General features: G+C 45.4%; 1 protein-coding gene across 3 annotated transcripts in view; it reads right to left on the bottom strand.

The window, feature by feature from the left end:
• Positions 1-3536: 3536 nt before the first annotated feature.
• The window catches only part of LOC139564026 (nuclear factor of activated T-cells, cytoplasmic 1-like), a 65630-nt gene continuing 55527 nt past the window's right edge, over positions 3537-13639 (bottom strand). For 2 of the 3 annotated variants that reach the window (XM_071383217.1, XM_071383218.1), the window contains exon 10: positions 3537-5179. In XM_071383217.1, coding sequence (XP_071239318.1) covers positions 5124-5179 — 56 coding nt within the window. In that variant the 3' untranslated portion in view covers positions 3537-5123. The other variant, XM_071383219.1, reaches the window with a different exon arrangement.

Below are 13639 nucleotides of genomic sequence, written 5' to 3'. Positions count from 1 at the left end.
CGAAATGTGTCCGTGCAGAGCAATTTGGATTAATTGAAGATTGTTTTCTGGTGTGCTGTCCATCTCATTTACTGTATTCTGACAGTGACCCCGACTAAAACCTCCTATTGAGAAATCCTAGAGTCTCCTCTCTGTCAGGAAGCCAATCCACCAGGGGTGTGCCAGCAGGTCACCCTGAGGTCATGCCGGGCATCCATTAGAGTGCTTATTTAGTGGATTACTCCTTTAAGAGGAGTGATCGGCCTGCTAAGGCAAAGAATCATTACCCTTCCTCCCGCCCCCACCCTGCTAACAATCAATACAGAGGGATCATTAAAATGAATAGCTGGACATTCCCCTTTCCTCCGGATCCTCATTGTGAAATCAGTGTCAGGGGGAAACGAAGATTGAGCCGAGAGAAGGCGTCTAAAAGCCTCCAGTGATTGACATGAAGTCCTCTTATTCCGAGAGCCCATAGCTGAGAGAGAGAGAGAGAGAGAGAGAGAGAGAGAGAGAGAGAGAGAGAGAGAGAGAGAGAGAGAGAGAGAGAGAGAGAGAGAGAGAGAGAGAGAGAGAGAGAGAGAGAGAGAGAGAGAGAGAGAGAGAGAGAGAGAGAGAGAGAGAGAGAGAGAGAGAGAGAGAGAGAGAGAGAGAGAGAGAGAGAGAGCACCCACCTGAACTCTGACTAGCCCCATTAAGAGCAGCCCACGTGTCTGCTGCTACAGTAAGATCAACACAACTACATAGTGTATACAGAACTGCACGGTAGACAAGCTAAAGTGCAAATGGCAGGGTCGATGACGGTACAGTGTGTGTGAGTGTTTCAGCGTTTTTTCCCGCCTGAATTTAGAGCATTAAAAAGAAATCAGAAGGGGATATCAGAATTACATTTATTGGATCGATTGACACACTGCAACCTGATGATAATATCAATAAATGAACTCTTTTTGAATGATTTTGGATTCAAGTCTCCTCAAGCACAACAGTACGTCCTCGTCAGAATTGTATAAATCCTTGCATGACATTTCACGCATCGCAAAAGAGAGAAATAGTGAGTGAAGTTGAAGGATTGCAGATGAAGAAAAGACATACACACGTTTTTTCCCAGTCCATCTGGCTCTGTCTTTTTGAGTGTCTCATAAAGTCTCTTTTAAAAGGGGATTCGTCTTTGCGACCGCAGTGATGTGACCATGTCAGTGGGTCATCTGTTGGGCCTGTCACGTGTCCAGAGGGCCCATGTGGAGAGAGAGTGCACCTGTGGATTCCCCCTCCCCCCAGACACACACACGCACGCACGCACGCACGCACACACACACACACAGACCCTATCAACCCTCAGCCCCTCCTTCCCCACTCCCTATAAGGGGCAGTATAATCATTCATCCCCTTCATGGGCAGTAGATGCTGATCAGAGACCAGCATTAATATCGCCACTATCCTGCTAGATTTGCATAGCGACATAACCTTATGTCTCTAACTGTGATCATGAACAAAAATATCCATGCAGTTTTCTCCTTTAACCAAGATAGAAAAACATCAAAATCATCTCTATTGCTTTTAGAATGACAGGATATCAAAGTCCAACTGTATGCATGGTCAAGCAATCATCTCTTAAAGCATCTCTTAAAGTCGCCCTCGTGGTTCTCTCAACATGCCCTGCATAACAGAGGCAAGTTATATCCCGGATTTACGATCCGCAGATGGCTGGACTGGAGGAGAGGAGAAGAGAGGGCAAGAGCTGAACCACCGTTCCTAGCTATGCATTCACTTTATAAAAGCAGAAATCAAGGGCTAGGTGGGAATACAATAAGAGAGGAAGCAGAGCCATAAAGAACCTGTAAATCTACCCTCTGGAACTTCTTAGCAGTGCCCAGTGCCTGGTGATGGGTGCACGAGCCTCCCCAGGGACCAAATGGCACGAGCTAGAGTCATGACGATTTTATTTTTTCACTGACAAAGGAAGCACTCTGAATCAAGACACATAGGTGTGGTGAAATCTGTTGATTTATTTCACGCTGTCTTAGGCCACGTCATCAATAAATGCCTCATAACATGAACATGATAGGACCATTGCTATTCGTTTGTCAGTTAGATTGTTCTTCTAAATCAACTATATGGGTGCACTAATAAAATGATACCGGTTTCAATGATTACTCAACTGTGTCAAAGGGTAGCTGGCTCCGTCAGAGGAAGATCTAGGTGAGAGTGGGCGCCAGGAAAAATAGGCGTGACTGCTTCTGTAAATAGAGGGGCTATTTTGGGACTGCCATGGGTGTACAGGGGAGCACCGCCCAGACCTGCCCGCCTGACTTCTGTCACTATGACGATGGGCCATTCGAAACTTTGCTGCTGGATGGAAAAAGTCAGGAGGACTGGCAGGTGGTACACAGGAGCGTGGTACAGCTCCCTTGGTGAGAAACACTCTGCCACTCCCATAACCACACCCACTCCACACATGCAATACCGTACTGTAGGCTATAGACGTCCTTGCAAAAGCATACACCTGAAGGAAATGCATGTTTAATCGAGTATTGCAGCTAGTCAGGCTAGTCAGGTCAATCTGAATGAAGGTAAAGGCTTGAATCTTGGATCAAAGGCTTGAATTGCATAAGAAGAAGAATGATGTCAAACAATGCCTGCTATTCGCAGTTCATTTATGTAACTACCTTGTTGCACCTCCACCCCCCCCCAAAAAAAGAACTGCCCATCTAAAAATTCTTAAATATTGTCCATATATTTGAATTGTATTTCACCATTTTGTTAATACATAGGCCATATATCGATACTACTGTATTGTGCCTTGTAAGAGACCTTGAAAAAATAGACATTAGAGGAAATAAATAAATCACCAGAGTTTAAATGTCTGCATAAAGCCATGGTAAGATAATTGAATATGGCCCATACACGTCAAGGTCCTGCTGCGTCCATTTCAAGCTTTATTAGGCATATGGGGATCGGTCGGAACCATCCAAGGTTCACCATGGTCAAAATAGTATAACACAAGAAAATCAAAAGCTGTTGAGTTATAGAGAAAGTCTTAAACTAAAGCATAGCCATATGGAGCATGGATGGATAAGGGAGAGAACGAGTTCAATGTGCTTCGAAAGATGCAATTGGTAAGTCATTGATTCTGTATCGCTGTATGGAAAATATTGATTCACCGTTGAGGGATAAAATACCATATAGGATTCCTGGTAATGATTTGTGCCAAAAGGAAAGGATTTTTTATAGCACACACACATAAATTCATGGACAATGCCATCTGGTAAAGACAGCAATATAAAACAGCTAGCGTATCACTGCGTGTGTGTGTGTGTGTGTGTGTGTGTGTGTGTGTGTGTGTGTGTGTGTGTGTGTGTGTGTGTGTGTGTGTGTGTGTGTGTGTGTGTGTGTGTGTGTGTGTGTGTGTGTGTGTGTGTGTGTGTGTGTGTGTGTGGCGTGCGTGTGTGTGTGTGTGTGGCGTGCGTGCGTGTGCGTGGCGTGCGTGTGTGCGTGTGTGTAAAATACTCAACATAAAAATCGAACAAAAATCCTAATAACAGCAATGCACATGTCAGTATTGTCAATATTATGTAATTTATTAATTCCTTTTTTTTTATAGAACACATTGAGTGTACATAAAACACCATTTGAATTTCCATAAATATTTCATATCAAAGAGGAAATATGTTTCACCTTTGTGCCTCTGGATAGAAAATGATTAAGAGTTACAATCATGTTGTAGCAGAGAGACAATAGAGAATAAGGCACAATACATCAATCTGTTACATAGAGCCATGCTATCATATATTCCACATTTATTCATGAAGCTATTTAACGGTGTAGTAAAGCTAAATCATATCTATCATTAGTATTCTCTGCATGCTGAAGAAAGACATTGTACTTGACGACATCGGAAAAGGTTGCAGATCTGTCAACCTTTATAAGAAGAGACCCCGTGGCTCAGTAAGGGATGTCTGTCCTATCATACTAAGTATAGGAATCTAGATCCTATAACATTTGGTCATGACGGAAGAGAAACCTGTGCTGCTACTATGGTAAAGTGCATTACATACTGATTGAAGCCTACCGAGCCACTGTCTCTAATAGTAAAGAAGAAGCTTGAACAATAATTAGGTAAAACCCTTTGATATGAAGAAATCAATTATTGTCAAGCTGAAGCCTCAACCCTTCTCTAGCTTTATTATACAGGCAAGGGAAATACGAGATAGTCCTTATCATCATATGGTATGTACATGCAAACCCAGTTGTTCTCCTACAATATGTACAGTAGGCTCTTTCCTGATTGTCTAAGCACTTCTGAATGTTTTAGAAAGAAGGGGAGAGGGAGGCCAGAGCGGAAGGAAAGAAGAGGCACTAGGTGTCAAAGACAGATGCAACGAGGTGGTGCACATCGGATCATCAGAAAAAGGAAGACATCGGGGGGGAAAAAACGAGGCGCTAAACCGCAAAACTGCATAATAGATTTAAGGCATACACAAAGTACATTTCAAATACATGTTTATACAAAGAATATCACACACAACATTCAGTATAAATGGACAAGGACATAATAAAAAAGAACAGATACACAAATCTAACCTGTACACACGTCCCTACATATTTTTCAGCCATTTTTTGTTTCTCTGTAAACGAATGATTGAAGTGATCGAAGTGACATTGCATTCAGTGAGTGATGTTGTAAGGCACCGCTTGGGTTGCTGTGGTTTGCCAGGACGCTCTGACCAACATATGACACACCCATTGGCTTGTCCGTATATTAAAGTCCAACACACATAAAGAAGAGGCAATCAGTAAAGAAACGAGTATTCAGTCTTACTGAGCTGTTTGGTCCATGGAAGAGCAAGAGTTGCCATTTAAGGCAAGTGTAGTAATAGTCACAGTCCCTCCCATTATATCTAAGGCCGTCTCACATTATATTATAACATTCGTTCATATGGAGCTTTGCAGTTTCCTGTCAATGACCACCAGTCGGCCAATCGTTCTGCAGCGTCACGTGGGGCAAGCGACTCAGGCATCTTGGGAAATGTAGCAATGAGGAAGTGGTAATGTGAAAGCTCTCTGTTAAGGGGTTCCTCATGTGGATATAGGAGCTTTGGTTTGGGGTCCTTTTGCCTCTGTCCCTTTTTGTATCCGCAGAGAGTTTATGTGCTGAGATGCACTGAGATGCAGGACAGGTCGTTTCGGATGATCTCATTGACTGTGGAGATAAAAGGAGAGATATTGTTACTCGACAAACCCCCCAAAACATACCTCTCATTATATCATCATCGTCACAATATTCATCTTCGTCATCTTCATCAACATCATCATCATCACCCTTTTCTGTGGCTGTAGCACATGATATTTGGTGGTTAAAAGTTTGTCACTGTGATTTCTGCGGGTTCATGTAAGAGTAATATCTCCACTTTCTCAACAGCAGCACAACTGCAAGGTGAAAAATATATAACTCATTCTAAATCTCTTTTGACAGCAATAAATATACTTTTCTTAAGAATTTTCAGTGAATCACCGCTGTGGGATTTAGATACAATTACACAGTCACACACACCCTTATTCTCTTTCTTGTCTTTCCCGTTCTAGATCCCGTGCCCTCGTGTTTCCCACAGTTGGGCAGACAGAGAGTAGTCCCCTCTCTTTATCTGCTGTGTGCTTTGGCACATCGGGGGGAAGTGACTGACCAGGGCCCTAGGACTGGGAGCAAACAAGAGGCTCCTCAGGGCACCCCAATGTAAAGCAGAGGAAGAGAGAGAGAGAGAGAGAGAGAGAGAGAGAGAGAGAGAGAGAGAGAGAGAGAGAGAGACAGAGAGAGAGAGAGAGAGAGAGAGACAGAGAGACAGAGAGACAGAGAGAGAGAGAGAGAAGGAGAGAGAGAGAGAGAGAGAGAGAGAGAGAGAGAGAGAGAGAGAGAGAAGAGAGAGAGAGAGAGAGAGAGAGAGAGAGAGAGAGAGAGACAGAGAGACAGAGAGAGAGAGAGAGAGAGACAGAGAGACAGAGAGACAGAGAGACAGAGAGACAGAGAGAGAGAGAGAGAAGGGCCACTCAGTCTGAAACTCAGTGAGGTCACCATCCACATCACTGGAGGTGGAAAAGGAAGTCAACCCCCTCCTCATATCCACTCTGCACCCATAGACCAGGGCAGACTGGGCAGCCTGGGCCTACTTTATCAGCTCCTAGCCCACTGGACAAACAGGCATACAGTGGAGACAGCCTACCCACACAGATATCGCAACCCCCCAAACACACAGACACAGACATCACCACCCTACACACAGGGAGAGAGGAGGGTGCGGGGGCTTATCTAACGAGGGCACCCTTTCATTTATTGTGGCAGTAGAAGTGTTTACATGATTAAATACTGTATTTTCCCGGTGTTTCTATGAATATGAATGTTTATGGATGTGAGTTGTGATAAACGAGTTCAGTGTTCGAATTATGATTGACTTAAACAGCTCGGTACAGGGAAAAAATAATAATAATTCTGAATAGAATGCTCGGACGTATGCACGCACGCGCACGCGCACACTCACACTCACAGAGTTGGGGCTCACCTCCCTTTCATGAGGAACTCCTACTGGAAAAAGTCAACATAAGCCAACACCTCTGGCTGTTTTTACCAGTGATTCCGCTCCGGGCTAAATGGGCTTTTACACGTTGCGGTTATTTTTAGTTACGCCTCCGTGGGACAAAAAAAGCACACAAGCATGTTCCAATTAAATGATCAAACTTTAATGCCAGTCTTCAATTCCATCGTTGTGTGAGAAACAAGAAAACAGCTTGGGGCAGAGAAGTGTTGTCGAGGGAGGGAAAATCCAACACCTCAGCAGAGTATGCCACAAATGTACCTTTTCTTTGAGAGAAAAGCAGTAGCTTCCTCTCTTCTTGTCAGTCAGGGTAAAAACACTGCCATCTCAACACCCACGTATTAACCACAGTGTTGTTTTCGATTCTTTATCAGCTAATATTTTCCATTTTCGAAGCGCAGGATTTTCCATGGTGATAAAAAAAACGTACAGGGACTACCTTTGACTGACGGCCTCCTCCCCTGTTGACGTTCAGCAAGCTACCGAAACAGGATGTGGCTAACTGTTACACCACACAACTATCACAAACAGTTATTTATAACTAGCTAATGCCGTCAGTTATCTGAATCTCAAGGGGAAAATAATCATTCTTAGGTAGGCCTGACAACAACTGACTGACCAGGGACAAATTAGTTTGTATTCGTGTTTGGTGTTTTACTGTGCTTAGAGCTCCCCATAAGATGTTATGTGGAACTTTATTGCATTATTCAGGGTCCACTCTATTATGAAGTCTGTCTCAAATTATATGCACGTGTTACTAGGTAGGGGCTGTCCTAAGTTGTAGGCTAGTATCAAGGTTAAGGCTTCAAGTCCTGGATCGTGCTCATGGAAATGGTTTCAAACTAAAAATCAATGTTTCTCATTGGACAAGTAAAGGTAGTCCCTCCCTATTTCAGACAGTTTTCTTCCGTTTGGTACCTGATGGACATGACAAAGTACTGCACCCTAGGCCACCCTGCCTAGTCCTTAAGGAGAAACACATTCTTCTGAGGTGAGGAAAGAAGGGAAAAGGGGTCAGAGGTCGGCCTAGGTCCTCTCATTGCATTCTTCTTCCGTGACGCAACACCAACCCAGATGAGAGTGCTTTGCTCACTTCCCTCCCCCCATCCACCTCACTCTCTCCCACATGAAGGAGACAAGCACAAAAACAAATGTCGAGAAGTCATATTTGAGGGCGAACGTTGTGTTCGAAATGGAATTTTGCTATGAAATCAAGGCAGTTCGAGGTATTGCGCAAACCTTATGAGTTAGCGCAAGTCTGCGATGTCTCCTCATAGGCTGAGTGAGACCCTATCGAATATGCCCAACTGACAAAAATAGAAAAATGATCACACTTCATGCACACGATAATGTGAATCCTCGTTAGATAGGGAGTCCGTATCAAATGTAGTTATATTATATAAAGTCCTATTCATTTAGGTTATGATAATATCATCGCAATATTATTGCCACCACTACAGATGTTAATGTGTGACTCTCCTCGGATCAACCTTTGATTGATGAGAACGCTCTGCTATTGTCATGTGATTCCAACCTGCCTGACAAGCTTCTCAACAGCATCGGAAACGTTTGTTTTTTTAGGTTCCTGTTTCTGATGTATGGAAAGCTATAAGTGGGAGAAGTCCTTTGTTGAATCAACAGAAACTGTGGAAAATTCAACTGAACATATTCCACTCATGCAAAACAACACAATCCTCGCCAAATATATAATAGCATCATACTTTATTACCTCAAGTGCCTCTAATCACATCCAAACCACAGCCATGGCCGTCGGCCTGTTTAACAGCTCATTTTGGAAGGCGTGAGAGTGACAGAGGGTGAATCTCAATTGGGATCCTTGATTTCTCACCTCCTCTCTCCTCGCCTCCTTAAGAGGGGAGGAAAATTTGATTTTCTCCTACAATCAGTACAGTTACATGCACACAATAATATGATTATTATGCATGGTCAGTGGAATATAATAGTTTGTTTAAAACGTTTACACATTTTTTACACAAGAATAACGATTTCCCTAATAACCCTGTTTACATGGACACATCTGAATTTAGGCTTTTTGATTCTGAGTTCGGACATATAAAGTTTGTATGTAAAAATGTACTTTCAGTTTTTCCAAACTCACTTCACTCGCGCGTAAGAGGGAGGCTTGAGCTACTGATGCTGGCACGTGCAGATCCCGTGCCAGCGTCAGTAGCTCAGTAGCTCACTTCGATTTTGACCGTACGCCGCTTATAAGCAAAGTGTTTACATGACTATTGCCATAATCACCCTCCCGCCATAATCGATGTTATAATCAAATTATTACTGTGCATGTAAATGTACTCGGTGTTTGGAGAAGGAGAGAAGGTAGTATGGAAATATAGTGTGTCAATGAAGCAGCCATCGCTCCTACCCACCTCTATAATTATCCTGCTGCAGTACTTCCTATGTGTTTGTGCGGTGGGGAGTACACATCTAACCATGTTTCTGCGGACGGACAGACAATAGATGGATGTATCTATGGGATTGGCTTGGGTTGGGCTCTCTAATCTCTCTGCTACAATACATCAGGGAAGAAGCAGCTTTCCCTCTGGGGTGTGGCCCTACTGAACAAGTGTATAGAGAGCTCTCCAAGGTACTCTCTCTGTCGGCATAAACAGTCATTAAAAATACTTCCCTCATCTCAAGGAGGAGCTACCAGGCACCTCTGAAAGGGCCCAAAGTGCACAGCAGAGGGACTGCAATGCCATATAATTCAATTTCAAGCTTTGACTAAACCATGTTTGTCAGTTGTACATGAAATTAGAACACGGAACCAAGTGAACCGTGAGGTTTAGATTACAGGTTGCTGTTAGGTTAAGCTACCGTAATGTGCCTGAAATGGACGCCAAGGCAGTAGGCACCCAAAAGGTTAAAGAGCTTGTCAACGTTCAATTCTGATAAAGACTGATCCGAGACCAACAGCGAAGTCCATCAGAGACGCAGCGGAGCAATTTGGCCCGGGTTTTGATTGAGTTATTCAGGCAGAAGCATTATGACTTCATTTGGGCGAGGGGAACGCGCCACCCGAGCTCCCCCAGCCGAACCTGACCGGCGCGGGGGATTGAGTTAGCCGAGGTTAGCAGATGGCGTTGGCGTCGGGGTTCGATAACATCCAAGCTTCCTCTGAGAACAGAGGAGACGGAGAGGAGAGCCTCCCGGGCCGCAGAAAAACACTCCGTGGTACCTGCAAGCGTAACCCGATTCCCCCTTTACCCAATCGACGACTGGCAAGGACCAGGCAGCGGCGCTGACATCGCTTCGCCTTCTCCCTGTTCAACTTTCTAAACATACCCTTTGAACTCTAAGTTGTAAAAGCGCTGTAAGAGAGGCATTATGCTGGGGCGTTTCTATTCTCTCTGGCGGCTCATGAAGGAAGGCATAGCTAACTTCCTGAAACACTTTCACCGGGTGGATAAACTACGTCAACTCCAGTTGTGTTAGGGTTAGAGACCTCGGGTGTCGTACGTAGGGGTACTCTTCCTACGCTCACACTTCCCCGGGCCCTCGCGTGCCCCATCGTGCCTTGTGAGAAAGACAAGCACAGCTTCCACCTGTTGTGTTCTGGCTCACTACTGCTGTATGAAGAAGCTGGTCCGAAACAAAATGGTCATTCGTATAAACATGCCGAATATAAACACGGACACACACTCGCACGGCGGGCCCACAAGACAGCGTCGGTGAACGCACGCACACAGGCCACCAGAGATGCAGACAGACGCAAACAGGCACACACAAAGGAGCACGCATGCAGGCACACACATGCAAACAATGCCACGAAAATCCAGATGACTTTGGAGCAATAACGTAATGGCAACAAAACTATGCATTACCCATCTCCGTTTCAAAATACTGTAATAGGCAGAAGAGGGGCGTGCAGCCATTTGGATGTCCACCAAAACAAATGCTAAACCTCATTTGAACTCAACGTGAAATGGATTTGGTGAGGAAGCTGAACTGGAGGTTGAAGCTGCTGAAGAGAGACAATTGAATTTCCTGCTACATATTACTTTTGTTTCCCCACAATATCAAATCTGCTCTCGGTTTCAGCAGAAACGCTTAATTGACAATTTGCAGCCTCCCACGCATGTCTGCAACAGCTAGAGGGATGCACGTCACTCACTCCTCTTCTCATAAGGATCTGTCAGAACCAGTGTTGTGAAGGGGGGTGAAAGGGTCAGAGCATGCAGACAGGCACACACATACTCTTGCACGCACGCACGCACGCGTACACACACACAGAGCCTATGCATGCACGCAGACACACACAGACAGACAGACACGTGCACTCCTATAGATAAACGCAGTTGGACACCGAGAAATTACACTAAGCTAATTCTTCATCGCGATTGAACACTTCATAAATTCGTCTCAGACTAGCAGGTAGACAACGGAGACTGACACCCTGGGAAGCCCTGTGGGTGTAATGATGTGATTATATGTGCAGATGGGGATATATCATCCCCACAACTACTCTGCTGATGTGTGAAGCCTGCCTTTCCCCATGTGGAAGCACTCAGCCTCACGACTGACCGGAGGAGACGAAAGAAAAAAGTTAAAGTGTGTGGGAGAGAGAGCCGAGAGAGGCGCGGGGGGAGGGGGGGATAGCTGGAGTCGACTGTGAGGGTCTCTGCTCGAGTTTTACAACCCTTCCGGCAGCAGCTGGGCCGCTGCGCAGACGTCGCTGTGTGCCCTGGGCCTCGGCCAATCCGCTTCCTTCACTGCCAAGGTGCAGACCAATGGTAAGGGGGGAGGAGAGAACGGGGGGGGGGAGAGGAGTAATGGTTAACAGAGGCTGAGGCTGAGCCACGCTGGCGGATAGAGGGAGAGCGGGAGTCCTTGGATCTTCAGCAATACTTTCCTCTGATGGCTGCTACTGCTTGCTGGACCTCTGAGTATTGCTCCACGGAGAACAGCTTTGAAAAATGGCAAAGCCATTTGTTTCTTAATACCATGTGGAGCGGTGGAGAGCAGGGAGTGGGGAGATAAAGTGAGATAAAGTGAAGTGCTGCCCTCATCTCATCTCCTCTCTACCTGTGTCTTCCTACGTGAGTCTCTGATGTGCTCCTCATCTCAGACAGCTTGCTTTCTTGGTCTCCGAAGTCAGATGAAGCCCGCTCGTTGCCAGGCTAAACGAGTGGACCCCTAGAGAGCTAGCGAGCGCCTTCTCTGTGCTCAGCCTAGACGGAAAACACCAGGCAGTAGCCAGAGGGCTGCAACTGCCGAATCACAGACCGAAACAGGCTGAAAAAACAATAGCCAGCCACCCCAAAATTAGACAGCCAATCTAAAAACAACAGATTTTTCACTGAAAACCACCCGACACTGATTTGCTTGTTTTGGCAAGGCACGTTCTCTTTGATCTCCTATGGTGTGTCGCTACTGCTGCCTCTCGTCCCTATCTTACTTCTCTGTGAGATGCCGCCACCACCCGTTCCTCTCCTCCTCTCACTTCCTCTAAGGCCCTGGGGGGCGGTGGGTGTGTTCGGTGGGGCCCGTCTCCGGGGACGAGGCTGGGGAGGTGTTTACATGGTTAGGGCTGCTCTCCTGTGAGCTCATCATTGATGGACTGAAATGAATCACTTGATCATCTTCGCTGTGTCCTCTCCCAGTTGCTCAACTACTAATAGTACAAAGTAAAGCAGTGGTACCAAGATCTCATGATATATTTGCTAATACAATTAAACAGGGCTTCATCTCATTCTGCATGCTACAGCAATGCGATATGTGTTTCTTTATGTTTAAAGCTGCAATATGGCGCAACCAAGCCCAACTAACCACAACGTCTAAAAGTGAGAAAGTGAGTGAAACACACGTCTGCGTGGTGGAGATATGAAAGGAGACAGATTAAAAACGTTCAGCATGCCTCATTGACTAAAAGTTTCATGCTGAAATAGCGATGGCCATCAGATATTGCCGGTCTGATTGATAGTGAATTGGAACGGCATGAGGCAACAGTGGCTAATGCACACGGATAGAGAGCTCACTTTTTGAATATGGCGGAGAAGCATGGACATATTGAAGCGATCATACTTTGCTAGATTACAACCATCTGAGTGAGAATTTGGACGTACACCTGCATATAATGGGATTTATGACATCAGCATTTTGTATTCTGCCTCTTTAAATCACCTGTTCCCTGTCAGTTGTAATGTGGGATTTCAGAATCCACATTTTATCTAGAAAACCACATTCCCTGTATCCAATAAGGCTTACCTTAAGTGCAACTTTTATTAGCCCCTATCTATCATAGACATAAGGCTTAGAGAGGTACCTTGTCGTTTGAGTGCACGTGTGTGTGTGCGTGTGCGTGTGTGTGTGTGCGTGTGCGTGTGCGTGTGTGTGTGTGTGTGTGTGTGTGTGTGTGTGTGTGTGTGGAGAGCCTGGCGTTTGGCCTTCGACTGGACCGTCGCTCTTTCCATCCCGGTGAAGAGGTATGAGCTACTGTTCTTCGCCATCTCTTTCATGCATTATGAAAGGGAGCCCTTGAACTTGACAATATTCTCCTGGAGCGCCCATCCCAACGCCAGCAGGGATATTGTCTCAATCTGCCTCGCAATATTGGATATACTGTGAAGACCTTGCCATGAGGAACTTCCAGGAGTCATGGCACATCGCAGCACTAAAACTCAGGATGGACACTAAATCCACAAGGCTCAAGCAGTGCAGAGAAACGTCTCTCGTCTCCAACACTCCGAGATCTCGCAGCTGACCTACAGGGTCAGACTTATATTTACTGTAAGTCTCAGATCTGATTTACTCTCATTCCACTGACCTGGAATCTGCTCTGAGTCTGCACGATTTGAAATCTTCTCCCACCTGCTATGATTGGTAGACTGAGAGGTAAAAGGGTCAACTCATGGACTTACTTACCTGGGCTAGGGTTAAAGTGAAGGGTTGGCTTGGCAAGTCCTCTCCTCACGCCAACCTCTTTTTTAATTTACCTTGAGTGCAGACAGACAACCTTCCTACATCTGGAGGTTCTGATCCATCCATCCAACACACACACACACACACACACACACACACACACACACACACACACACACACACACACACAC

The sequence above is a fragment of the Salvelinus alpinus genome, chromosome 35 (genome assembly GCF_045679555.1).
Source record: "Salvelinus alpinus chromosome 35, SLU_Salpinus.1, whole genome shotgun sequence".
NCBI classification, from domain to species: Eukaryota; Metazoa; Chordata; class Actinopteri; order Salmoniformes; family Salmonidae; genus Salvelinus; species Salvelinus alpinus.
This window is presented reverse-complemented; position numbering and strand designations above follow the sequence as displayed.